Source organism: Aquarana catesbeiana, linkage group LG08 (assembly GCF_042186555.1).
Source record: "Aquarana catesbeiana isolate 2022-GZ linkage group LG08, ASM4218655v1, whole genome shotgun sequence".
NCBI classification, from domain to species: Eukaryota; Metazoa; Chordata; class Amphibia; order Anura; family Ranidae; genus Aquarana; species Aquarana catesbeiana.
The window spans coordinates 54,767,304-54,792,269 of record NC_133331.1 but is presented as its reverse complement, the minus strand read 5'-3'; the positions used below and the strand labels follow the sequence as shown (position 1 = coordinate 54,792,269).

General features: G+C 46.1%; 1 protein-coding gene across 1 annotated transcript in view; it reads left to right on the top strand.

The window, feature by feature from the left end:
- The first annotated feature begins 834 nt into the window (after window positions 1-834).
- The window catches only part of HABP2 (hyaluronan binding protein 2), a 36,734-nt gene continuing 12,602 nt past the window's right edge, over window positions 835-24,966 (top strand). The window contains exons 1-9 of the mRNA XM_073595872.1: window positions 835-891; window positions 4,118-4,151; window positions 4,776-4,853; window positions 7,998-8,105; window positions 8,993-9,109; window positions 10,609-10,725; window positions 13,021-13,192; window positions 15,062-15,156; window positions 22,838-23,141. Coding sequence (XP_073451973.1) covers window positions 835-891; window positions 4,118-4,151; window positions 4,776-4,853; window positions 7,998-8,105; window positions 8,993-9,109; window positions 10,609-10,725; window positions 13,021-13,192; window positions 15,062-15,156; window positions 22,838-23,141 — 1,082 coding nt within the window. The remainder of the gene's footprint in view (window positions 892-4,117; window positions 4,152-4,775; window positions 4,854-7,997; window positions 8,106-8,992; window positions 9,110-10,608; window positions 10,726-13,020; window positions 13,193-15,061; window positions 15,157-22,837; window positions 23,142-24,966) is intronic.

Sequence of the window (24,966 nt, the reverse complement as noted above, 5' to 3'; positions counted from 1 at the left end):
CCCATGGGTACGCCTTATTATAGGCTTACCTATAGGTACAACTTCCGCATTGGGGGGTATACAACCACCTTAAAGCTTCCTTGAGATTTTAGTAATTGAGTTCACTTACATCTGCTGTATGACTTCATGTTTTATTGCAGGCCGATTTACCGAATTTGCGTCACCCTTAGTCCCTGTTCACATTGGAGCGACTTGTCATGCGATTTGACTGGTCAAAGGCACTGTTCAAATCGGTGCGACGCCGACTTTGTGGTGTTGCACCGGTTTGCAAAAGGTGTTCCTGCACTACTTTTGGTGATTTTTAGGTGCGACTTCAATAGACATCTGTGCATGAAGCTGCACAAATGTCTTCCAAGTCACACCCAAAGTGGCACCAACATGCGGCTTTGAGATTGTGCAATTTTAGATGAAGTCGCACAATTTCAAAGCCACAGTCAATGTAAATGGGGGCTTAATGAAATAGCTGATTATCTTCCCTAAAGAGTGAACTTTCCTGAGGGCAGTGTTGATTTTTTAATTACATTGCTGCAGTGCACTATTGTGAAAGCTGATAGAAGGGAGGGAAAAAATAGCAACAACATAGGACGGAGTGCAGCAAAACAGTATCAATTATTGTGCTAATTTTTCTAAAGAGCTCTCACAGCAAGGAATGGGGGATCTGCCCTATCCCAGGACTTATACGTACATGTTGACATTCAGGTCGGACTGACCACCCCCTCCATTGGATCCATTGTTTACTAATGTAAAGGAGGTTGGACACAAGGGGAGTGTAAACCGTCCAGGTCAACATAGACTCTGTACTGTGTGCATTGGAGAAGAAGGACCTGACCAGCCATGAGACCAACCCAGCTCATCGGGATCCTTTCCCTTCTGACCATTGTGTCATCCTCTGTAAGTATTGGGGATCCATTGGAACTGGGGTTTGAGGAATCTGGTTGAGGGTATCACTATCCAAATGTCTTTATTGTACAATGTATATATGTTGGGGGGGGGGGTGAACAAAACCAGGTGAGAAAACTAATCTTCACCAGGGACTATCAAATTCTCATCAAGGTCCATCAAATTCTCATCATATATTTTTCACTAAGGTCCATTATTTTGTTCAATACTAACTTTTTTTCAATTTTTAATGTTAACTAACTTACCAGCACCACATTTCACTTCAATTTATAGAAAAAGTATGTTGGGAATTTGTACAAAATACCACCATCGGTGGGGAGAACATTTTGAAATGTTTTTCTTATTTCACCGATTGTTTTGTTGCTAATATCAGAAGTGGTGATGGTTTTGGTCTTCATGGATTGCTGCTATTTTCGAAACATTTGGCTAATACAATTGGATAGTTTGGATGGTTATTATTGAACCCCCCCCACGGGTGTGAGGCTCAGCGTCACTCCAGCTCCATACGGATTTTGTCCAATTGGCCTCTGTATGTGTTTCTATTGTTCACCAAATGCTCTCTGATGCCTACGATTAGAAGAGATAAGTGGCTTTGAATTTTAGTTTAAAGTGGACTTTCATTTAAGCTCAGCTCTTTTAATCCTTACAAGCCTCCCACCTTCCGCAATTCTAAACAACTTTTTTATTATTCACTTTTTTAAACACTTTTTGCCCCTTTAATGACCAGAACATTTTTTTTCGATACGACACTGCGTTGCTTTAACTGACAATTGCGCCGTCGTGCGACGCAGTACCCAAACAAAATTGACTTCCTTTTTTCCCCACAATGCATAATTTTGCACGTGTTCCCACAGTGGTGTGAACAAAGCCTGAACGTTTCATCAAATTGTTGGCCAGCTTCAGTATATAGAATGATCTTATTGCATTGGCTGTCAATCAGTGATGCTGACTGCACTGCTTGATATAGAGATATTTATATAGCGCCGATTAATGCAGCGCTTTACATACTGTACACTGACATTAGTCCCTGCCCTCAACGAGCTTACAATCTAAGGTCCCTATCTGACTCACATACATATACTAGGACCAGTTAAGACATGAACTAATTAACCTACCATCATGCCTGTGGAGTGTGGAAGAAAACCAGGGTGTAGGCAGGTGCAGTTAGCTACTTTGCCATTAGGTGGCTCTGTACCAGTATAGTGTCTGGTTCCAGTAGGGGAGGTCTTCAGGTGTTAGACCCCATTTATGTAGAGCTATCCTGCAGTGATGTCATGGGTAAGTCACTGCCCTGCTATAAGCCAAACAGGGAGGGTCACTGTGTCCCTTGGGGCATGGGAGCCAAGCACCGTGGACCTTTGATGATTTAATCAGGACATGTAGGCCATAGACAGGGTAGGAGGCTGGGTGGAGTGGACCTGTACATAGGAGGAGCCAGCTGTAGTCATTCTGTCCCTTGCGGAGGTGGGGGCTAGGGCAGGTTGCATAAGGCTTTTTAGGCTATGGGAGACTGCTTCCATTGAAGGTTCCTGGGAGAGATATACCTAGCAAGGAGGTGACTGCAGAGAGCACAGTCCTGTGAGTACTAATGACCCTGGTTTAGGGTGACTACTTGTCTCGGATTGCCCGGGACAGTCCTGCATTTTGCTGTTCTGTCCCGGGTCCGGGCACCTTCATTCCGGGACAATACAGTGTACCCGGAATAAAACTGACACAGCCACCCTAATGACGAGCTGACGATGGAATCTGTCACTCCTTTCCCTGGATGTTCGGCGGGTGTACGCCCTGCCGAATGCCCTACAATGCACTGCTATAATGCACTGCGCGCTGCACAGTGCATTCTGCGCTCTAATTGGGGAAAAGCTTTCCCCAATCAGGGTGCAGTAAAAGCTGGTTGTTAAGGAGCGGGGCCGGAAAGCCGGCTGTGGCGTCCCTAATAAACGATTAGGCATCAGCTGCCAATGGGCTTCCCCTTTGGGTCTGGTATAAATTTTAAGGAAAACCCCATGCCAATTAAAAAAAAAAAAAAAGCATGGGGTCCCCCAAAATATATACCATACCCTTATCTGGGCATGCAGCCTGAGAGGTCAAGAAAGGAGGGGGGGCGAGCGAGCCCCCCCTCCTGAACCATGCCAGACCACATGCCCTCAACATGGGGGGGGTGTTTTGGGGCGGGGTGGGGGGCTCTGCCTCCCCCGCCCTAAAGCACCTTGTCCCCATGTTGATGGGGACAAAGGCCTCATCCCCACAACCCTGGCCAGTGGTTGTGGAGGTCTGCGGATAGGGGGCTTATCGGAATCTGGAAGCCCCTTTAACAAGGGGGCCCCCAGATCCCAGCCCGCCCCATGTGAATGAGTAGGGGCACATAGCCCCCCCTTCCTGACCTGTCAGACTGCATACTCGGATAAGGGCCTGGTATGGACTTAAAAAAAAATTTTTTTTTGAAGCACTTGATTAGAGCCAGAGGCTCTAATGGGCTTCAAAAAAGGGTGGTCTCGGGGCGCAGAGCCCTGCGCTCTGAGCCCACCTAGTTGTGTTACAATAGCTAATGAATATTAGCTATTGTAACACTGAATCTCCTACTGGCCAATCAGGAAGAGGGTCCTGAGACCCGTCACCCGATTGGCTGAAAGGAGATCCGATCGGATTGGCCAGAAGGAGACGCACAGAGGAGAGGAGGGAGAAGACGCAGGGGAACCGAGCAGCAAACAAGCAGCCCGGAAAGAAGCCGCCGCCGCCCACACGCTGGCTTCGAGATGGGGCAAGTGCGGCAGTCGACTGACCGTTGAGGGGGGATTGGGGGGCTGCCATCCTTGACCGGGGGGGTTGTCGGTGGGTGGATTGTTTGCTGCCCCACCCAAAAAAAAACACCAGCAGCCACTCCGTCCTTGGAGATGCAAACGTCTATGGCAGGGAATGTCATGTGAAGGCCTATGGCAAAGAGCAGGGCACAAGATGGCAGAAGGTTCGGCCTCAGCAGGAGGGACAGTGTTCTTGACAGGGCTGGAGTGGGGGTAGGGACAAATTCAACCAACCACGATGCCCCTCTTACAAGGGTACCCGTCTGAAACATACGCAAGAGCAAGGAGAACACGCAAACTCCATGCGAAAAGTTTATAGAACAAGTAAAAGGGAAAAATTACTTCTTAATGGCTCAAAATGGCACTCCTTAAAAATACTTTTAAACAATCACACTTTTGTTTTTTTCTCTCCACAGCATCTTCATCGAACCAGTCATCATCGCCATCACAGTAAATAACCCTCTTTTATAACTCTATAGCAGGATTTCATGGCTTATTCAGTGTCAGTGCCAGCATGGTGATCACAAGTCTTTGTTGCTTAACGAAGCCATGCCACTGACAGTGAACTGTAGAGTCTGATGAGAGCATAAGACCAAAGATATAAAAGTCCAAAGTCTTTTAATCTCTTACCAATGGCTTATCACATATGTAGAGCAGCAAATGGGTGGACTTTAATGCACTTATGTGTCGCTGTGTGTCTGATGTCAGAGACAGCTCTTGGTCCCCACAAACGATCAGTAGATGGTGGGGTTAGGCTCCCAATCATGTGACCATTGTGATAGCCAATCACAGTGCCCACATGATTGCCCCCCCCCCCCGGGCGTTCAGAACCTTTTAACGGGACACCAGGGCAGGCGGAAGGGTTTATTATTAGAATTTGCTTGTAACAAGACCACATAGAACATCCAACACATTTCGGGGATTTAGACTCTCCTCCTTCATCAGGGATTATAAATGCTGTGACTGGACTCCATAGGGAGAATTTACTATTTGTCTGCAGATAATAAAGAGCCAGTATTTGTAGGTCGCATACCAAAGTTTTGGTCCTGACATGTTGCTCTTTATCTTCTGCAGGTATTTTGAAAGAACTGGAGGAACGCATTGCAGCGAATTTGTACGCCCTGAGCCAATATTACTATGATGGAATAGAGGGTACCAAATATATTCCATAATATCAGAACGATGAATATTCTGTCTTATACAATGCCAATATATATATATTCAGGGCTGTTTTTTTCTCACAGAGTAGGTGCAGGTACTCTCCATTCCGATTGAGCCCTTGTCTCCGCCCCTCATCCACCTCTGAGCACTGTCCCTTGGTTCCACCCTCTGCCCACCTCTTAGTATTGCCCCTTTTAGAGAATACAGAACCAAGTACTATTTTGTGATGCTAAGTAGTTTGTATGGAATTTGTCAATGATAACAAGAAAGGCAGTAAAAAAGACTCCATGCAGCCAGCAACAATAGCCCCCCCATCAATAGCCGATGCACCCCAGCAGCAATAGACCCCCTCCAGCAATAATATATCCACCCCAGCAACAACAGACCCCCTCCAGCAATAATATATCCACCCCATCAACAACAGACCCCCCCCCCCCCCAGCAATAATATATCCACCCCATCAACAACAGACCACCATCAGCAACAACACATCTCTGAGAAGCCCTCCCCCAATAGTAGATCCCTTCAAGCAATAATTGACCCCCCCCCCCCCAACAACAACATAAAATCCCCCTAACCAGCAATAATAGACCGCCAGCAAAAATAAACTACAGTGCCTTGAAATTCTCCACATTTTTTCATGTTACAACCAAAAGTGTAAATGTATTTTATTGGGATTTTATGTGATAGACCAACACAAAGATGGAGAGTGTCTGTGAACAGCAATTTTCAAGTCTTGCCACAGATTCTCAATTGGATTTAGGTCTGGAATTTGACTGGACCATTCTAACACATGAATATGCTTTGATGTAAACCATTCCATTGTAGCTCTGACTGTATGTTTAGGGTCGTTGCCCTGCTGGAAGGTGAACCTCCGCTCCAGTCTCAAGTTTTTTGTAGACTCTAACAGATTTTATTCTAAGATTGCCCTGTATTTGGCTCCATCCATCTTCCCATCAACTCTGACCAGCTTCCCTGTCCCTGCTGAAGAAAAGAATCCCCATAACATGACGCTGCCACCACCATGTTTCACGGTGGGGATGGTGTGTTCAGGGTGATGTTCAGTGTTAGTTTTCTGCCACACATAGCATTTTGCTTTTAGGCCAAAAAGTTCAATTTTGGTCTCATCTGACCAGAGCAACTTCTTCCACATGTTTGCTGTGTCCACAAGTGGCTTCTCGCAAACTGCAAACGCAACTTCTTATGGCTTTCTTCTTGCCACACTTCCATAAAGGCCAGATTTGTGGAGTGCACGACTAATAGTTGTCCTGTGGACAGATTCTCCCACCTGAGCTGTGGATCTCTGCAGCTCCTCCAGAGTTACCATGGGCCTCTTGGCTGCTTCTCTGATTAATGTTCTCCTTGCCCGGCCTGTCAGTTTAGGTGGACGGCCATGTCTTGGTAGGTTTGCAGTTGTGCCATACTCTCTCCATTTTCGGATGATGGATTGAACAGAGCTCTGTGAGATGTTCAAAGCTTGAGATATTTTTTTATAACCTAACCCTGCTTTAAACTTCTCCACAACTTTATCCCTGACCGGTCTGGTGTGTTCCTTGGCCTTCATGATGCTGTTTGTTCAATAAGGTTCTCTAACAAACCTCTGAGGGCTTCACAAAACAGCTGTATTTATACTGAGATTAAATTACACACAGGTGGACTCTATTTACTAATTAGGTGACTTCTGAAGGCAATTGGTTCCACTAGATTTTAGTTAGGGGTATCAGAGTAAAGGGGGCTGAATACAAATGTACGCCACACTTTTCAGATATTTATTTGTAAAAAATGTTGAAAAACATTTATCATTTATCTTCCACTTCACAATTATGTGCCACTTTGTGTTGGTCTATCACATAAAATCCCAATAAAATATATTTCTGTTTTTGGTTGTAACATGACAAAATGTGGAAAATTTCAAGGGGTATGAATACTTTTTCAAGGCACTGTATATTGCTAAAATAGAATTTCCTGCAATGTTTTTGTTTTTAAATGGGTATCACAGGGATAAGACGTCTGGAAAAATCTTCCCAATGGAGTCACAGACAGAAAAAAAAAACCTAATAAAAATTATATTTTTTGCCTATAAACATACACTATATTGCCAAAAGTATTGTAACGCCTGCCTTTACACGCACATGAAGTTTAATGGCATCCCAGTCTTCGTCTGTAGGGTTCAGTATTGAGTTGGCCCACCCTTTGCAGCTATAACAGCTTCAACTGTTTTGGGAAGGCTGTCCACAAGGTTTAGGAGTGTGTCTATGGGAATGTTTGACCATTCTTCCATAAGCGCATTTGTTAGGTCAGGCACTGATGGTGGACAAGAAGGCCTGACTCGCAGTCTCTGCTCTAATGCATCCCAATGGTGTTCTATCTGGTTGAGGTCAGGACTCTCTGCAGGCCGGTCAAGTTCCTCTACCCCAAACTGGTGTACAGTCATGTTGGAACAGGAAGGGGTCATCCCCAAACTGTTCCCACAAAGTTGGGAACATGAAATTGTCTCACATGTCTTGGAATGCTGATGCCTTAAGAGTTCCCTTCACTCTGATATGGGACCAAGCCCAACCCCTGTAAAACAACCCCACACCATAATCCCACCCCTCCAACAAATGATTTGGACCAGTGCACAAAGCAAGGTCCATAAAGACATGATGAGCGAGTTTAGGGTGGAGGAACTTGCCTGGCCTGCACAGAGTCCTGACCTCAACCCGATAGAAGACCTTTGGGATGAATTAGAGCGGAGACTGTGAGCCAGGCCTTCTCGTCCACATCAGTGCCTGACCTCACAAATGCACTTCTGAAAGAATGGTCAAACATTCCCATAGGCACACTCCTAAACCTTGTGGACAGCCTTCCCAGAAGAGCTGGTAACCCAGTCTACGACGCTGGATGTCAGCTCTCCCTGACTCTGGAGGTCACCATCAGGCCTATAGAGGTCCGGGAGGCCGATACATTACATTTTTGGTTTTGGGTTTAATACTGCTTTTACCTTATATTACCTTCTAGTACATGAGCAGCTTGCTAACCCCACAGTGACATCTCTGCGCTCAGCGTTTCCATCAAACATCAGACTGATAAAAATTGTTGTGATAGAAATTCAGTGTAGAAAATCTGTGTTTTGTGCCATTCAATTTTCCATAGATCCCTGCCTATCGCAGCCGTGTTTTAACCATGGGACATGCGTGGCTACCGAACGGGGATACATATGCCGCTGCACCGAATTCTTTATCGGATTAAACTGTGAGAAAGGTGAGAGAAGAAGAATCTAAATTTTCAGTGACTTTACAAGGTTGCATGACTATGTTCCTTGTCACAATATACAACAATAGTATTATTTCTCAGAAAAGCCCCACCTTTTATTGTTAAAAAGCCATCCTTGAGCTCCAGTCCGGTGACTTTGCCTAGGCTGAGATGACGAGCTTGTAGGCAGCTGCAGTCTGTTGTCTCCACTGTAGGTTGCGTTGGATCTAAGTGGTACCCCAGCCTGGAGAGGAAGTCAAGGGCAAGCACTTTTTTTTATAGTTTCCTGGGTTAATGGAGCAGTGTTTCGGTTGGTTAGAATGACACCCTTATGCCGCTTACACACGACCGGTTTTGACGTCGGAATAAACTCCGAAGGTTTCTCCGATGGAACTACGATGGATGGAATTCCATTCAAGCGGTCTTGCCTACACACGGTCAATCCAAAGTCCGACCAAAGTCCAGACATTCCGCTCATGTGTACGCGGCTTTACAGACAGCAAAAAAGATAATTGGTGTAATACTGCTGACACTGCCAAATGGTGTTGGCCCCAGGATTAAGCAGGCACCATCATATGGGAGCCACTCAGCCACAGCTCATGGAACCCCTAGCAACCTCTGGAGGAATCCTAGGGTTCCATGGAACCATGGTTGAGAATAAATGTTTTAGATATTTGACACCTTTTGTTTTGAAGCACCCCAAATTTATGTAACTATTTAAACTGAAAGGTGGGCTGAGTTTTAATATAAATGTGTGGCTATCTGATAAACTTCTTCATATTTGTTCCTAAAAAATTTCATCAGTGGAGGACTTGGTGTTGAAATCTTGATGTCCCACAGAAAATATCTGCTCTTCATTGTGTTGAAAATTGAATTTCATTTATATTTGATTGTAGTCATTCGCCCATGTAAAAATACCACATGCCCCAATGGAGAGTGTGTCCTAAAGAAACTGGCTCCTTACTACAAGTGTCGATGCCATTACCCATACCACGGACTGTCCTGCAACCTAGGTATGATGTGTTTATGACTTTTAAAATTGTGCAAATTGTTAACCTCATGTAACATACAGAAGACAGTTCTGGGACAAGTTCCTTTGGCACCCAAAGCAAAGATGCCAAAATACGACCTTCCCCTCCCATACTGATTTTGATGGAGCTTAAAATTTTTGCACAAAAAGTGTCTAAGCTTGGGAAGAGTAGATAAATGACAGCTGCTTCCTCCCCACCCTAGGCCCACCACCATTAGGACTAGACATGTGCGTTTTGTTTCTTAAAGCGGAGTTCCACCCAAAAGTAGAACTTACGCTCATTTGTTTCCCCCCCCCCTCCGATGCCACATTTTGCACCTTTCGGGGGGGAGCGGATACCTGTCTGTGACAGGTACTCTTCCCCACTCCTGGGAGACCAGGCCACGGGTCATTACGTCAGCAGCTCGGCTCCCTCCTCCTTCACCCGGCGCCAGGCCAGTAGGAGAGCGCAGCGGTGCCTTGCGCATGCGCAGTAGGGACCTGGCGTGAAGCCGTAATGCTTCACTACTGGATTCCCTTACCAGCAATGGTGGCGGCAGCACCCGACAGCTGATGGAAACATCAGCTGCGGTGCCGACATTGCTGGACTCCAGGACAGGTACGTGTCCTATTATTGAAGAATATTTAATTAATTGATTTTTGCAGGGGTGGGCGGACCTCCGCTTTAATAAATCAATTTTTGCACAAAAATATGATTTTTGGAGATCCGAATGTATACGAATCTTCGAATGGACATAGTAAGGAATATCAACAAGTTATAACAAAATTAACAAATGCATTTGTTTCATTCAGATGACATCACGTGGTGTGATAATGAATAAAAGCTTTGAATTTGTTCGATAATTCGGATTCAGATAACATATGGATCTGAACTTCGTTCAATTCGTTAATTCAGATGCACATGATGCCAGTTGATATTGTCCAATCAGCTCATGCCATTTCTCTTGGTGGGTTGGACTAGTCTGAAAATAGTGAATCCGTTATAATTGATAATACATGAATATATACTGTAGCAATCTTCTGGAAAAACTGTGAAAACATTTTTGAATCCACCCGGACCAATGAAGATACGAAACAAATTCTGAAAACTAATCAGTTCAACATAACGAATATGACGAAACAAAATTCTTCAATGTATGATTGCATCCGAAACTAAACAAAAATTTCCAGCGTGCATATGTCTAATTAGCACAACCATACAGGATAGTGAAGGTGTTGTGATGTGGCTACCCAGTGTGATTTAGCTAATTAGCTTTTGTTTTAGTGTAGGGCAGGGTTATGTTTGCCCTTACTAGTCCTGGAGACCACTAGAAAGATCCCAATGGGGACACGTGTTCCAGTGACAACTTTCTAAGAGGAAATTTCCCTTCACCTTGGAAAAATTTCTTTTCAAGTATTGTGGAAATTCAACATATTGAAGTTATTTCTGGGATATGTAGTGTCTACCTTTTGTATGTTAATACTCCTCTTTTTTTGTATCAGTGGAAGAAGTCTGCAAGCAGAACCCATGTAAGAACGGAGGAACCTGTGTGGCGAAGGGGCTCAACAAGTTTGCCTGTGTCTGTACAAAGAGTCACAAAGGGAAGTTTTGTGAAATAGGTGTGTATGTACTAATTATTATTATAATACAAATGGTTCTTTATTTTCATTATATTTGTATTTCTCTAATTGGTATAAAAAGGTAATGAGTGTCTGGAGATTCCATGATTAAGGTGGCCATAACATGAAATGTTCATCACCTAATCTCTATTCCCATTGGTTTTCAATTCCTTATCTGTGCTGGCAGCAGGCATTCCTTAACTGAATGATCTTAGCAGAGAAGAAAAGCAATGAAACAGGTTAGAAAACCTTATCCAACCAACCACTACTGTTTTCTCCATGATAGTATGATGATGATGTGCCTCATCCCCCATTCTGTAGCATCTACCTGCTGTTATGGTGACCATAGTAAGGTTTGTGCAAATGTCAGGCAAAAAACTGCTTTTGACAAATTAATTGTATCTTTGTATCCAACCATAAACTAAAACAACCCATTCATGATTCTTTCTTTTTTTTTTTTCGTTCAACCGACAAGTTGAACAAAAAAATGACTTAATTCCTCCATCCACACACTTGATGCGAATGGGGAATATCTCCTGCTAAGTTGTATTCTGACAGTGAGGAGACTTCCCCACCATCAGAATACATTGATCAGCACTGCCAGCTATAGCCAGAGGCGCTGATTGTGTGAAAATCTTCCAACTGGTTGTACAGAAGTCCATCAGTACATGAATCGAAACTTGACTGGTCCTGAACCAGCTGCAGAGCCAGCCAAATTTGGATCCATGTATGGCCAGCTTAAGATCTGTAATGTCCTTTGTGGTTGATAGTCAAATTTAGAATAGATCAGATGACAAGCAAAATTGTGGCAACAGTCCAGTCTAGCTTTATATCTTTCACCTCAATGACTGGTCTTATCTTGTTGAAAACAATGGTGATTGTCCAGGAAAAGTCAGCAGAGATAACTGACCTGGGAGGATTGTATGGGAGTGTCCAAAGGTATTCATTGATTGTTGATAGAGCTGACAATATATTTTATCTTTTATCTTTGAACTGTCTGAAGGCCAGAGTTGGTTTAGGTACCATTTATCTTCTGGGTTAGATTAGACTACATGTGTTTAATGGAACTGTAAAAAGAATGGAAAAGGATTAGAAACATTTGATGAAGGTTGGACTTTGCTTAATATGTAGCCAAGATTCAAATAGATTAGGTTGGTCTAATAGTTATTTTGTCTAATGATTTATGGCCAGGATTATCCAATTTAAAGTATAGTTTCACCAAATCGGTTGAATGAGGAAGAGTTTGACCCTTCTTGTCTTTTTTTGCTGGTGTCCATGATCCTACATGGAACATCTTCAGCTGTCTTCTCACCTCACAGTCAAATCTTGACTGTGAGCTAAACACCTAGGCCCTGTCGGCTATAAAGATTCTCTATAAATTCCTATAGATATGTAGCACCCTTCCAGGTAGATTACTGAATAGACAAGGTAAATGTAGTTTTTTTGGCTTCTCTATAATCAGTGTAGCAGTTTCTGATTGTTTTGGACTGATCAGTGTCTTACTTGCTGCAGGTTTGATTGCTTCTCCCTGTCTTTTGGAAAGCTCCAGAACATAGCAGTGGAGCGGGTCAAAAAAGCAGTCTGAATATTTATGGAGTCTCAGCCAATCCCTGGGGAGGTGCGCCCAGTAGGTGGCTGTAGAGCATATAAATAGTCTGGGGTCTGGAGCAGTCCTGTTCTTGTCCAGGAGGAAAAGATCCCAGCATGAAGTGTTTCTACTACCCTTCTATGCAGCCTAGTTTTACCTGAACTCATCGAGGTCCCAGCTATGCTGTACTGTTTGGCGTTCATGGAGTATCCCACAGCTCCCTATGCCCTACCCAGTTATTCTCAACCCCCAGATTGTTCTTAGAGGGAGTGACTGTTGCTGTGTGCCTGGCTGCTGTTGTACTGATCTGGGAAGGGAACCTGAGGCGAATCAGCAGCCCTTATGGGGGTGAGCACAACAGAGATTTCCCCTAGTGCAATTTCTATAGAAATATAACAAATTGAAAATTGAGTTGGCAACTGGAACATTGAACGCAAGCAGACTCCTTGCTGTCACATCTGAACTAAAAGTAAGCTAAAGAACTCGCCAATAGGGTCAGAGACAACACTAACATTTCTCAGGGTATTAAACTCTTCTTAATTCTACCCAATACAAAAGACCATTGCTTGAGTTTTGCTTGAATGGTCAAGATTAGATTGGATCTGGCTGCTATTTTGGACAGGGTTATACACGGCCAAGGTTGTATTCATTTAGGAAAGTATTCTTCTCCTTTTATGTTTGACACAACATATCAAAATGTTCTCTAGAGTCACATGACTGCTTCCGAAACAATGGATTTCGATACCGTGGCCAAGTCAGTCGTACAGAGACTGGACACAACTGCCTGCCCTGGGATTCTTACCATTTGAGTGGAGAGTATATCAACGCCTTCATTCCAGACATCTGGCAGCACGGGATTGGGGAGCACAACTTTTGCCGGTAGGTTTACTCATTAATGGCTGACTGCTATCAGTACTTCTTCTTACACTCTAGAAATGAAAGGATCTGTCCTCCTAAAACTAATGCTTCACTTTTTAGTAGATGACAGAGAGAAAATCCACCTCATGGTTTTTCAGGAACTCCAGTGGTGACATCTTTGTCCTTAGATTCTGTCTCTTTACACCTGTTGTGGCCATTATGAGAAGTTCCCTCAATCCTTGCTGGAATAACTTTATAATACGGAGAATGCAGTAATCGGAATGGCATCACATCATGGTGGGTGGAAACACTCTGAACTCCAAGATGCCTGGGAATTAAGCCAGGAACTATGGAGGTGATAACTTGCTGCTAAGGTCTCAAAATGGTGTCCCATAACCATTGAAGCACCTTCAAGGGAATGGGAGACAGGGCCTGTTCCAGGGAAACACAGTGCTTTAAGTGATGTGTTTACGTCAGACTAACACCCTGACCAGGGGGGATGCATAATAGTAGCGCACCAGGTCTGGGAAGCCCAAATTGTTTAAGCATGTATAAGGTGTCCGCCAATCCACCCATAGAAACTGTACAAATTCCCATTTAACCTGCCAATTTTGTTTGCTTTTAACATTCAATTTTGGAATGAATGTGCTTTATCTAACATACACCACCATAAACCACCAATTAAAGTCCTTAAAGACCACCAAATTTCATTGGCTCAAAAGCATTGTGACCACAATGGGGGCATTTAGCCAAAATCTCCCAATTATTGCCAAAAAATATAAGAAAATGAAAGTTCTTCATTTTGCTCATCACTTGTTGTTTGCATCCTTGGAACTTAATGATCACATTAAATTTTGTGATATGTTGGATACATTATAGCACTGTTGGGGCCCAGATTTTTCCCTGTTCAGTGGCCATTTTGAAACGCATACAGGATGATATATTTTTGCTGTAAATCTGTTTTTGAAGAGGAATATACATCTTTGTGAAATGTATGAAGTTCATACTTTTTAATTGTGTTTTGGGTTAGGGTTTGTATGATTGTTTTAGTTTGATAAATTGTTTACAATTATTCAAATCTGACACCCAGCCTTCTCTTCTGTCTTGCACAGTTGTACAGGCTCTTCTCCTGTACTGAAATTGCTTACTCTGATTTCACTGCACACTGTGAGCTTCTCATAATGTGCATTAGAAGCTGCAGTAAGTCAGATACAGCCTGCCACATTTCCTGGCTGGAGGATTTGCAGGACCATCTAGCTCTTTCCTTGCCAGCCTGGCTGTCCCTTATCCACCCCTTTTGTTTACTGGATTTCAGTTCTTTCAGTCACGGAGGCTCAAAATCACTTGCGAGCATTACTTAAGGTAGGTAACCTGCATACAAATACAGCCTGCCTATGAACACCCACTCCTCCAGACTGACATCCACCCATCAAGGTCTCATAACTCCTCCCAAGAGCCAGCCTACTGATTACACCAGGAATGAGGGCTCCTTTAGAGGAGTACTGAGGGTGCAGCAGTGTTTTCAGTAAGTTATGTACAGCACCCTGCCTGCATTGCTTAGAAAATCACAGAGACCCAGTGATATGTCTAAAATAAAGTATGCAAAGAAAATGGTTTTATTTTAAAAAATGAATTAGATGAGGGGGATGGAGGAACCAGGGAAGGCAAAAGATATACAGATTAAACTTTTAGCTTTAGTACATTAGCTATAATTTTTTACAGTTGTGCAGTTATGTGTGTTTTTTTTTTTTTGGAAGTTTGGTTCCAGTCTGGAATTATCAGGCTTTGGTGGTGCTACCCTTAGTAGCTAGCTTGTATTTATTGGGTCATGCTTAGCTGGTTGATGTACTTTATATACCTCCAAGTCTTACTTCTGTCACATCCACACAGGAATCCTGATGCAGCGGAAAAACCTTGGTGCTATTACCTGGATGAGAAGAAGAAATTGAGATGGGACGCATGCGAAGTTCCCATATGCCCCATTGGTATGTATAGATGTTATAGCTTGCTCCCTGATTGGCTACTTGGTTTAGGAAAACCCATGACAAATGTAGTCCAGATGTACCCCCATCTTACCTCTTACTGCTATACCATTTTACTCCAAACCCCCTTTTCCTCTCCTTCTTTAATTAACGAGACCACACCATACTATTGGAGTATAAATGGCCATAACAGCTTTTTTTATTAAACCATCTGTATAAAATCTCCAATATCAACTTAAATATATAAATAACATATACATAACGTATAACCTCAGTGAAAAACAACATGTTAACCCCAATCTGTTGGTCAATGACGGAGCCACCCCCTTCCATCACATATAACACCAGTACACTGCGGGAACCATTTTCAACCATATAGGCCCCAGCTGTACCGCTCGGAGACAACCCCCTACCCACAGTGCAATCATACCGGTATTCCGTCAATCATTTTCGGGAATAAACCGGAGGGGCCATATTATCGATGACCCCCACCCCTTTTTCCACATTTGTGTACCGCTACCGTCAATGACCAACAGAAAAACACAGCCACAGCCCGAAAGAATGAAACCTTATCCTTAAGGGCCCCTCCACACCCTCAGGGCCCGTTGGATCCCTTCCTGCAGTCCCATGGCCCATAGATCAATCCCCACGTCCGTGAGGTGAACACCATCCTTACGCAAGTATAGGCCCACATTTAACTCCAATTCCCTATGCCGAATCACCATGCCCCCTTGCTGAACCAAAAACCTCCCCACCAACTTATGGACACGTATACGCGCCTTGTTGATCCGCACCACAGACCTTGCCTTGCGCCAGGTTGTTCGTGCCACAATTTCAGACCATAACAGCTGGGTATTAGGGAAAACTGTGCAGATATATTGCAGATCCGCCTTGACATCTGCTATCAGTTCCACTCCCAAATCATTACCTCCAGCGTGAATGTCCAACACATCTGGCGGTCTGTCTAACCACGCATAACGCTCCACATCCGTAACCACCCTACCCCACATCATTCCCGGTCTCCCTAACCACCTTATATAGGCTTCTCTCCTCGATATGCCCAACTGCCGCGCATCCGGTCTCGCATCACCTCTCCGGGATCCCCAACAAACATAGGAGTGCCCTAGTATCCAGACGAGGCGTGTAGACCCTCCATCTGAAATGAAAAATAACAAGGCCAAGGTGACATCACTAAGATTAACAAAACCTCCCAACTACAGCTGTCAAAACATCCAACCTCTTACACCCCCCCCTCCTTTTTTTTTAATTTATATATGATTTTACTACCAGGTGAGGTCGAATGTAAGTGCGAAATCTTTTCGATTCCCATCTACCAATCCTCCGCACAGCTGCCTCATCCAACCCACATCTGGCAGCTTCAGTAGCTGCACCTATGCGGAAGGAGTGTGAGGCGTATGCCATCCCGTCCAATCCCATCTTAGATAAACATCTTCTAAACACTGTCACAAATTGAAATTTTGATAGGTAAGACCTATCCTCATGACACAAGAATGGCCCTCTTCCAACCGGTCTAACCCTGACAAAGTCCCCGACAGTTCCCACCGGACATACTTCGGAACCTGGCAAAGCGAACAACCACACATCCACACCCTTTCCCGTCTGATCCGTTTTTGACCTTCTCAGCCGTAGACACACTTTATCCTTATATGCCCGAACATCCTGCTCCAAAATTCCCCCCCCGCAACCTGCCGTGACGGGCCAACCAGTTCCCCAATCCTGAAAGCCCCAAAAAATGCCAGCGAAAAAGCGGCTAAAAACAGCAAACACTCATAACTCGAGGTACACACCGACCCCAACTGCCCACAAATAGACAATAGGTTCGCAAAAGTGACAGGCCTTCGCGCATCCCTACTTTTTTGTCCTTTTCGGTACCCCTTGAGGGCCTGTCTAACCCAAAACTCTTTGGTCCAATCCTCCCCCCCTTGTAACTTAAAAAGGAATGACAAAGCCGCCATCTTCTTTCCAATAGACGATACCGCAACCCCATTCTCCATGTTTCTGGACACAAAATACAGAACTAACAATCTCACCTCAGACCCGTTCTTACCCACCCTAGCTTCCTGAATTAGATCCAACCATTCTCTCCATACCTTCACATAGGCCATCCAGGTGGACTCACTCACTGACTGCTGGATCCATCCCGCGGCGACTCCAAGGCCAGCTCCCAGATCCAACTCGGGCAATGAACCCCTTCCTTCTCTGCAGCCGGAGCTAGCTCCCTGAACTTGTCCCACTGAAAGCGAGACAACGAATCAGCCAGCGTGTTGTCTATCCCACAGCATAGATAAAGATATTCAATTGTAAGCACCGCAATACCAACTGTCGCATCAGCCTTATGACAGGTTGGGAAGATGCTGACATGCGATTGACCACCTGCACCACTCCCATATTGTCACAGTTCAATCTCAACTTTAAATTCCGGCAAGACCACCCCCATAACTCCATAGCCAGCACCACTGGAAACAGTTCCAACAGTACCAGGCTGCGAAGCAATCCCGCATCCACCCACAATTGTGGCCAAGGTTCCGCATTCCACTGCCCTTGGAAGAACGCCCCGTACCCAGTAGAGCCCGCCGCGTGCGTTAACAATTCCACATCGAAATTACTTACCGGACCTGACATCCACACCGACCTCCCGTTGTACTCCATCAGAAACTGATACCATACCTTCAGGTCCTCCCGGTGATCCTGCTTAAGCCTAATGAAATGAGCCTGGGTTTTGCCCCCGCTGTAGCCACCGACAGCCGCGGGCAAAACACCCTACCCATGGGTATGATCCTACCAGCAAAATGTAATTTTCCCAGCAATGATTGAAGCGTCCGCAGTTGTACTTTCCGCATTCCATAGATTTCCTGGATTTCTTTCTGCAAATCCTCTAACTTCGCCTGCGGCAACCTGCATTCCATTGCAATGGAGTCAATTACAATGCCTAAAAAACTAAGCTCAGTCGTTGGACCTTCCATTTTTTCGGCTGCCAGTGGCACTCCGAACCTTTCCGCAATGTGTTGCAACGTTGACATTAAAATCGCACACACAACTGAAGAAGGGGGACCTATACAGAGGAAGTCATCCAAGTAATGTATGACCGAATCCAAACCGGACACTTCCCTAACCACCCATTCAAAAAAGGAACTGAACGCCTCAAACATGGCGCAGGAAATGGAGCAACCCATGGGCAAGCATTTATCTACATAAAATTGGTCCTCCCAGTAGCAACCCAGCAGCCGAAAGCTATCCGGATGGACCGGAAGTAGCCGAAATGCTGCTTCTATGTCAGATTTTGCCATCAGCGCCCCCTTTCCATAACGCCTGACCCACCTCACTGCCGCATCAAACATTCATTGATCCGGATCAATGAAATCATTAACAGAGCCCCCTTTTGGAAATGATAAGTGGTGAATCAACCGAAACTTATTCGGCTCCTTTTTTGGCACCACGCCCAGTGGAGATACCACCAGATCCTGTAAAGGCTTTGACTCGAACGGCCCCCCCATGTGGCCCAATGCCACCTCTTTAGCCAATTTTTCACCCACCACCCCCGGGTGTTGCAATGCTGATTTCAAACTCCGAGCCATGGGGGGAACTACCTCCAATGAACACGGTATTTTGAACTCCTCCTGAAACCCTGAGGCAAGCAGAGACGCCGATTCCCTATCCGGATACTTACTTAGGAAAGGCTGCATCCTTTCCACCTTCACAGGCGTCATCCCTCTTGTGAGCAGGTTCCCCGGTACGCTTTCCTTTCCTGAAGCACCGGGCCATTGTGTGGGCTCCCCCGCACCCTGAACACTCGTGTTTGATTTTGCACGATCCCCCGAACTTACAGGTACCCTCATTAAACTGCCAACACACTCCCCATTTCTTGCCGGACGGTAGTCCTGAGGAGTGCGTACCCCCGGCCCCCCCTGAAATAACTGAGGCGAGGTCCTAGCTGAGGACATCAGTCTCATCCACAGGCTAATTTCCTTATGGTCCCAACGCAGAGCCAGACAAACCGCCCTGCGTTGTCGGAACTGCTCGTCATAACGCAGCCAAGCAGTTCCCCCATAAACCCTGTGTGCCTCCCCAATAGCGTCCATATAACAAAACAACCCCGAACAGTGTTCGGGGTTTTTCTCGCCAATGACGCTGGCCAAGATAGCGAACGCTTGCAGTCAGTTCAAAAACGTCCGTGGGATCAACCTATATCTCCTCTTCTCCTCATCATCCTTCTTGGAGCCATCAGGTTTAACTCTATCCAAGTTAAACTTTTCCAGCGACAACAAGGAAAAGATTTCCACGTATTCCCCTTTGTAAATTTTTTCCCGAACCTCCTGTTTCAAGTGCGCTCCCAGTGGGCCTTCAAAACAGACATATACCTCGCATTTCGCCGCATCTGCAATCCTAACTATGTCTGTCCGTCCTGTAGCCTCCGATGTCCCTTTTTCACCCGACTTTTCTTTACCAGCCCCAGACTCAGTTGTCGCAGCAGCTGGCACAACAGGGGCCGTTGTGACCTGAACCCCCACCCCCGGGGTAACATCTCCGCCATCCCCTTGCGCTCCCTGGGGGGCTACCCCCTCGACCGCCTGCACAGTTTGCCCTGGTTCCCCCCCCAAAACGTCCTACCAGAACCCGCAGACCCTCCAGCAATTCCTGTAGTTGCCCCCCTGACCCTGAACCGACGGACCCCTTGTCCGCCAGTTGTTGGTCAGGAGCCTGCCCCGTCAACCACGGCAAAGGGGCAACCGCCCCCGCCGCCCCTGTCATAACAACCCCCAACAAATCTTGTAAAGCATTGCTAAACGATAGATTATCACTGGACTTACCGGGCTGACCAGGAGACTTCTCAACAGCCGCCGTGCTGCTCTCCATCACCGGTTCCTGCTGGCATGGCTCCTCCTCCTCTTCTGACACCTCATCTTCTGACCGGTCCCCTGGTGCTGTGGCGGCCGGCGTTGGTAGCCCCCCAGGCAAATTCCTCCTGGAGGCCGTATGCACCTGCTGTTGTGAAACCTGTCCTGTTCCCAGGGCTCCGCCTCCCGAATGAAATCCCTGCCGCCCTGAAGTGGCTATACCTGGGCCGGCCCAAGCACTACTCCGTCCGCCATTCTGACTCTCTCCCCACCCCGGGCGACCGCCACCCCCCGTGGTGTATACAGCTACTCTTCTCCCTGACCTGGTGGCCGCAGCTGTTGTTCTCCCCGTCTGTCCTCCCCCACTCGGCTCGTGCAGAGCTGCCGGGCGGTTCGTCTGATCCTCACACCTGTGCCCTGTGATTGGGGAAGCGGCGCCATTTTGGCCCATGGCCCCGCCCCCCAAGCTAGGACCGCGGCGTGTTATCCGCCCGGGCTCCGCTGCGGCCGGTTGATGCCTTCGTTTTGCTGGCGGCGTGGATTGCTCACCTCCCGGGCTCCGTGCCATGCGACCCAGTCTTCCATCAGGCCCTGGCGAGTACCGCGCCGGAGGCCACGACCTCCGTGCACGTGCTGTCCCCTCAACGTCTGCCGCCGAATATCTGGCCTCGTCCTCTAGAAGAGCCGCTACCTGGCTGTGAAGCCATTCAGGTCCCTTTGAAGCCGCCGCCTGCCATAACCGCGCCATTAGTAGATCTATGTCGGCCATCGTTGTAGAGGAGCAGAGAAAATCTGCCTCCTCATGTCTCTTCCTCGCACACTGTCCCGTCCCCAGCTCCTCCCCCTCCTTTTATGTGGCCACTCCCACCAACTTTCCTGCTGACGCCTCCCACCACTAACACCAAAACTTTAACCCTATGTGTGTCACTAGACACACTGTCATGCCCGGCCCTGCACTATGCATCTCTTTTATCTGTCGTTCCGGGCCTCACTTTCCGTTCAAGAATATATCTAATGCCAAAGCTTTTTTTGGATAGAGTGGACAAGGGTTAGTACTTTTGAAGACTACACTCTCAGCTTTACCCTGCACATAGATTTTTCGGCTTGAAACAGCAATCTAAGCACCAGCACACACACAAGCCTCCACCACACATTTTAATGTAAATACACATCACTCACAGCACTCGGTGTTGTAATTCTGGCCTTTAAAAATAAATGTCTGTATTACTCGCTGCCACATCCAGACAGGAATGTAACAGAGAACTTCTTCAGAGAGGCAAAAGTTCTTTCATTTCTAATTAAAGAATTCAGAAATTCAGCTTAACGATTTTTAAATATTGTTTTAATTAAATGAAAAGAAGATTGCAGTTTTGTTCCCTGACATCACTGCAACTGTGAAGCCGCCTAAATCCATGACCATCCCCAGCACAGCAGCCTCACCCTACGAAGAGATTTTCCAACTCTTAAAACAACAATCTAAGGCCGATTTCGCACAGAGTTCCATTTGTCCATTTTTCCTCTGTCTGTTGATGGATGAAAAACAGACACCCATGTATTCCTATCGGCAAGCGGATGTTGGAGGATGATCATCCTTTGACATCCGCTGACATCTGCCTTCGTTAACATGTGTTATTTGTAACGAAAGAAAGCCCTATTTAAAAACGGGAAGCGGACCAAAATGGATCAACGGACAAATGGTCTTTTTTGCATCCATTGTTAGGAGCTAGCACACGCCGGTGTCCCAAGAATCGATGATTTATCAACTGTAAGCGGGGTTCCCTGCTGACAGCTGAATGTAAAAACAATTGCCAGCAATAAAAAATTGTGAAAAAACAGCATGGGGGTTCCCCCCAATCCATACCAGGCCCTTCAGTTCTAGCATCGATTTTAAGGGGAACCCCACGCGGAAATGTAAAAGAAAAACAGCGTGGGGCCCCCCAAAATCCATACGAGACTATTATCCGAGCATGCAGCCTGGCAGGTCAGGAAGGGAAGGGGGGATGAGTGAGCACCTCCCCCTTCTGGACCATACCAGGCCAAATGCCCTCAACATGGGCAGGTGCTTTGGGGCAGGGGGTGCTCTGCCCCCCCAAAGCACCTTGTTCCCATGTTAATAGGGATAAGGGCCTCTTCCCCACAACCCTGGCCAGTGGTTGTGTGGGTCTGCGGGCGGGGGGCTTATCAGAATCTGGAAGCCCCCTTTAATAAGGGAGTTCCCAGATCCCGACCCACCCATGTGAAAGAGTATGTGTACATAGTACCCTTACTCATTCACCATAAAAAGTGTAAAAATAAAAACACAGAGACAGTTTTTGACACTTCCTTTATTAAAAAAACAAACAAAAAAAAAATGTCCCCGGTGTATATCCACCATCAATCATGATGCCCACCGCTGACCTGAAAATAAGGAGGAAAAAAATGCTGCACTCCCAACCATCTGACAGTTGTAAGTAAGGGGTGGGGCCCCCCGATGACACCCTTGGATGATGTCATCAACCACGGGCATGCTGGGTCAATGACATCACAAGGGGCAAAAAAAATTCTTCATCCATTTTTCTAACAAAAAAACCTGATGGAACACCCTTGTGAAAGGGGCCTAACCACCAGCACACACAGTAGCCTCCACCACACTTTCAATGTAAATACACATCATTTACCACGCTTGTTGTTACAATTCTGACCTTTAAAAAATGTCTGTATTACTTACTGCCACATCCAGAGAGGAATGTAACAGATAAGTTCTTCACAGATTCAAAAGTTCTTTAGTTACTAATTAGAGCATTCCGAAATTCAGTTTAACGATTTTCAAATCTTGTTTTAATGAAAAGAAAAGAAGATTCCAGTTTTGCGCCCTAATATCACTGTGATTGCAAAGCCACCTAAAACCACGACCATCCCCAGCACAACAGCTAAGGTGAATGCTTCGTTCTCCACATGTGGAATGAGAGAGCTGCCTTTACTTAGCCGTGGCAGGATCATCGGGGGGAAGAGGACACAACCGGGAAACCACCCTTGGTTGGCATCGCTGCAGCTAAAGGTGCCTTGCGGCGAGTATCACCCGGGCCATTTGTGCGGTGGCACTCTGATAGCCGACTGCTGGATTCTGACGTCTGCCCACTGTGTGAAACCATTGTGAGTACCAGCAACTACATTGTTCTCACTCTCTTTTGGTAGTACAGGTTAGGTGAAGACACTCCCATCCAGTTGAGTCTCAAAGCCTAAAGCTGGGTATACACTGGTACTGCTCCTTGTGCTGATTTTTTTTTAACCCCTTCCTGCCCCCCACACTAGCATCCCCTTAACTGGGCTATTACCCCATGCCTGTCACAGTGGTCTCATGATCGGGCACTGCCTCCTGATCATTACCAGAGACCGGGTGCTGTCTATGACAACTCAGTGACTGTGCTGGGAGCACATTCTCAGTACAGAAACCTCGGCCACCCAACAAATATGTGCATTGTGCAAGCGTTAAAGTGCACCTTCCTTGCACCACACATATGTGTCATGTGGGTGGAAAAAGGTTAAAAATATCTTAACTAAACTTAGGCTTTAAAGTTTTAAGGCTTCTTCACACTAGCCACTGTATTGCAATGCTGCGGCTGGTGTGCAGTGCCGTGGGGCTGAGATCAGCGCAGTGATAATGTTCTGAGCTTGGAAAATATTTCCTTTTTTTTTTTTTAAATAAACTTTATCGAGATGTCACACAGAAATTTCATAAAGTTCAACTGCTGGCTGCCCGGTGCAAGGCAGCGGATTGCCTTGCACTGCACTGTGCTAAAAAAAGTCCTTCATACAGTACTTTTTCTTTTAGTGCACCATGCCTGCAATGCAATGCAGTGGTGTGGACTGGGCACATAGCAGACAAGGAATTTTGCCTTGCCAATGCAATAGGATTGTGCTGGAGTAACCAGCCAATGCAGTCCCACCTCATGTGGTGTGAACATACCCTTAAAGTGATACTAAAGTCTCGTTTTTTTTAAAGCTAAAAATAATAAACCTGTCATACTTACCTGCTCTGTGTAATGGTTTTGCACAGAGCAGCCCAGATCCTTCTCTTCTCGGGGGCCCATGCTGGGACTCCTGGCCCCTCCCTCCTTTTGAGTGCCCCCTCAGCAAACAGCTTGCTATGGGGCACCCAAGCCGAGTCACAGCTATGTGTGTCCAGTCAGAAATGCAGCTGCTGCCAGGCCCTGCCCCCTTTCTCTACTCATTGGCTGCCATACTTTTATTGGCAGCAGTGGGAGCCCATGGTGCCGCACTGCTGTCTCAGCCAATGCGGAGGGGAGTCCCGGGCAGCCGAGACACTCCTGCAACATCGCTGGATTTAGATGGAGCTCAGGTAAGTATTAGGGGGGCTGCTGCATACAGAAGGCTTTTTATCTTAAAGTGATTGTAAGGGTTCGTTTAAAAAAAAAAAAAACAAACATATCATACTTACCTCCACTGTGCAGCTCGTTTTGCACAGAGTCGCCCCGAACCTGGTCTTCTGGGGTCCCTCGGTGGCTCTCGCGGCTCCTCCCTGCATCAGATAACCCCCTAGGAGAAGCTCTCTCCCGGGGGGTTACCTTACGGGCACGCTCCCGAGTTCAGCTTTCGGCCTCTATAGAGGCTGAATGCAGCACTCGGCCCCGCCCCCCAGCACCCGCATCATCGGATTTGATTGACAGCAGCTGGAGCAAATGGCTGCGCTGCTATCAATCTATCCAATCAAGAGCCGAGAACCCCGGGCAGAGAGACAGCACGTCCCTGTGAATCAAGTTCCAAGGCTCGGGTAAGTAAAATGGGGGGAGCTGGGGAGCCGGTCACTGCCAGGTGTTTTTTCACCTTAATGCATAGAATGCATTAAGGTAAAAAACACGTAGATTTACAACCCCTTTAATGCATAGAATGCATTAAGATAAAAAAAAAAATCTGCCTTTACAATCACTTTAGGCTGGGTTCACATATAAGCTGCATC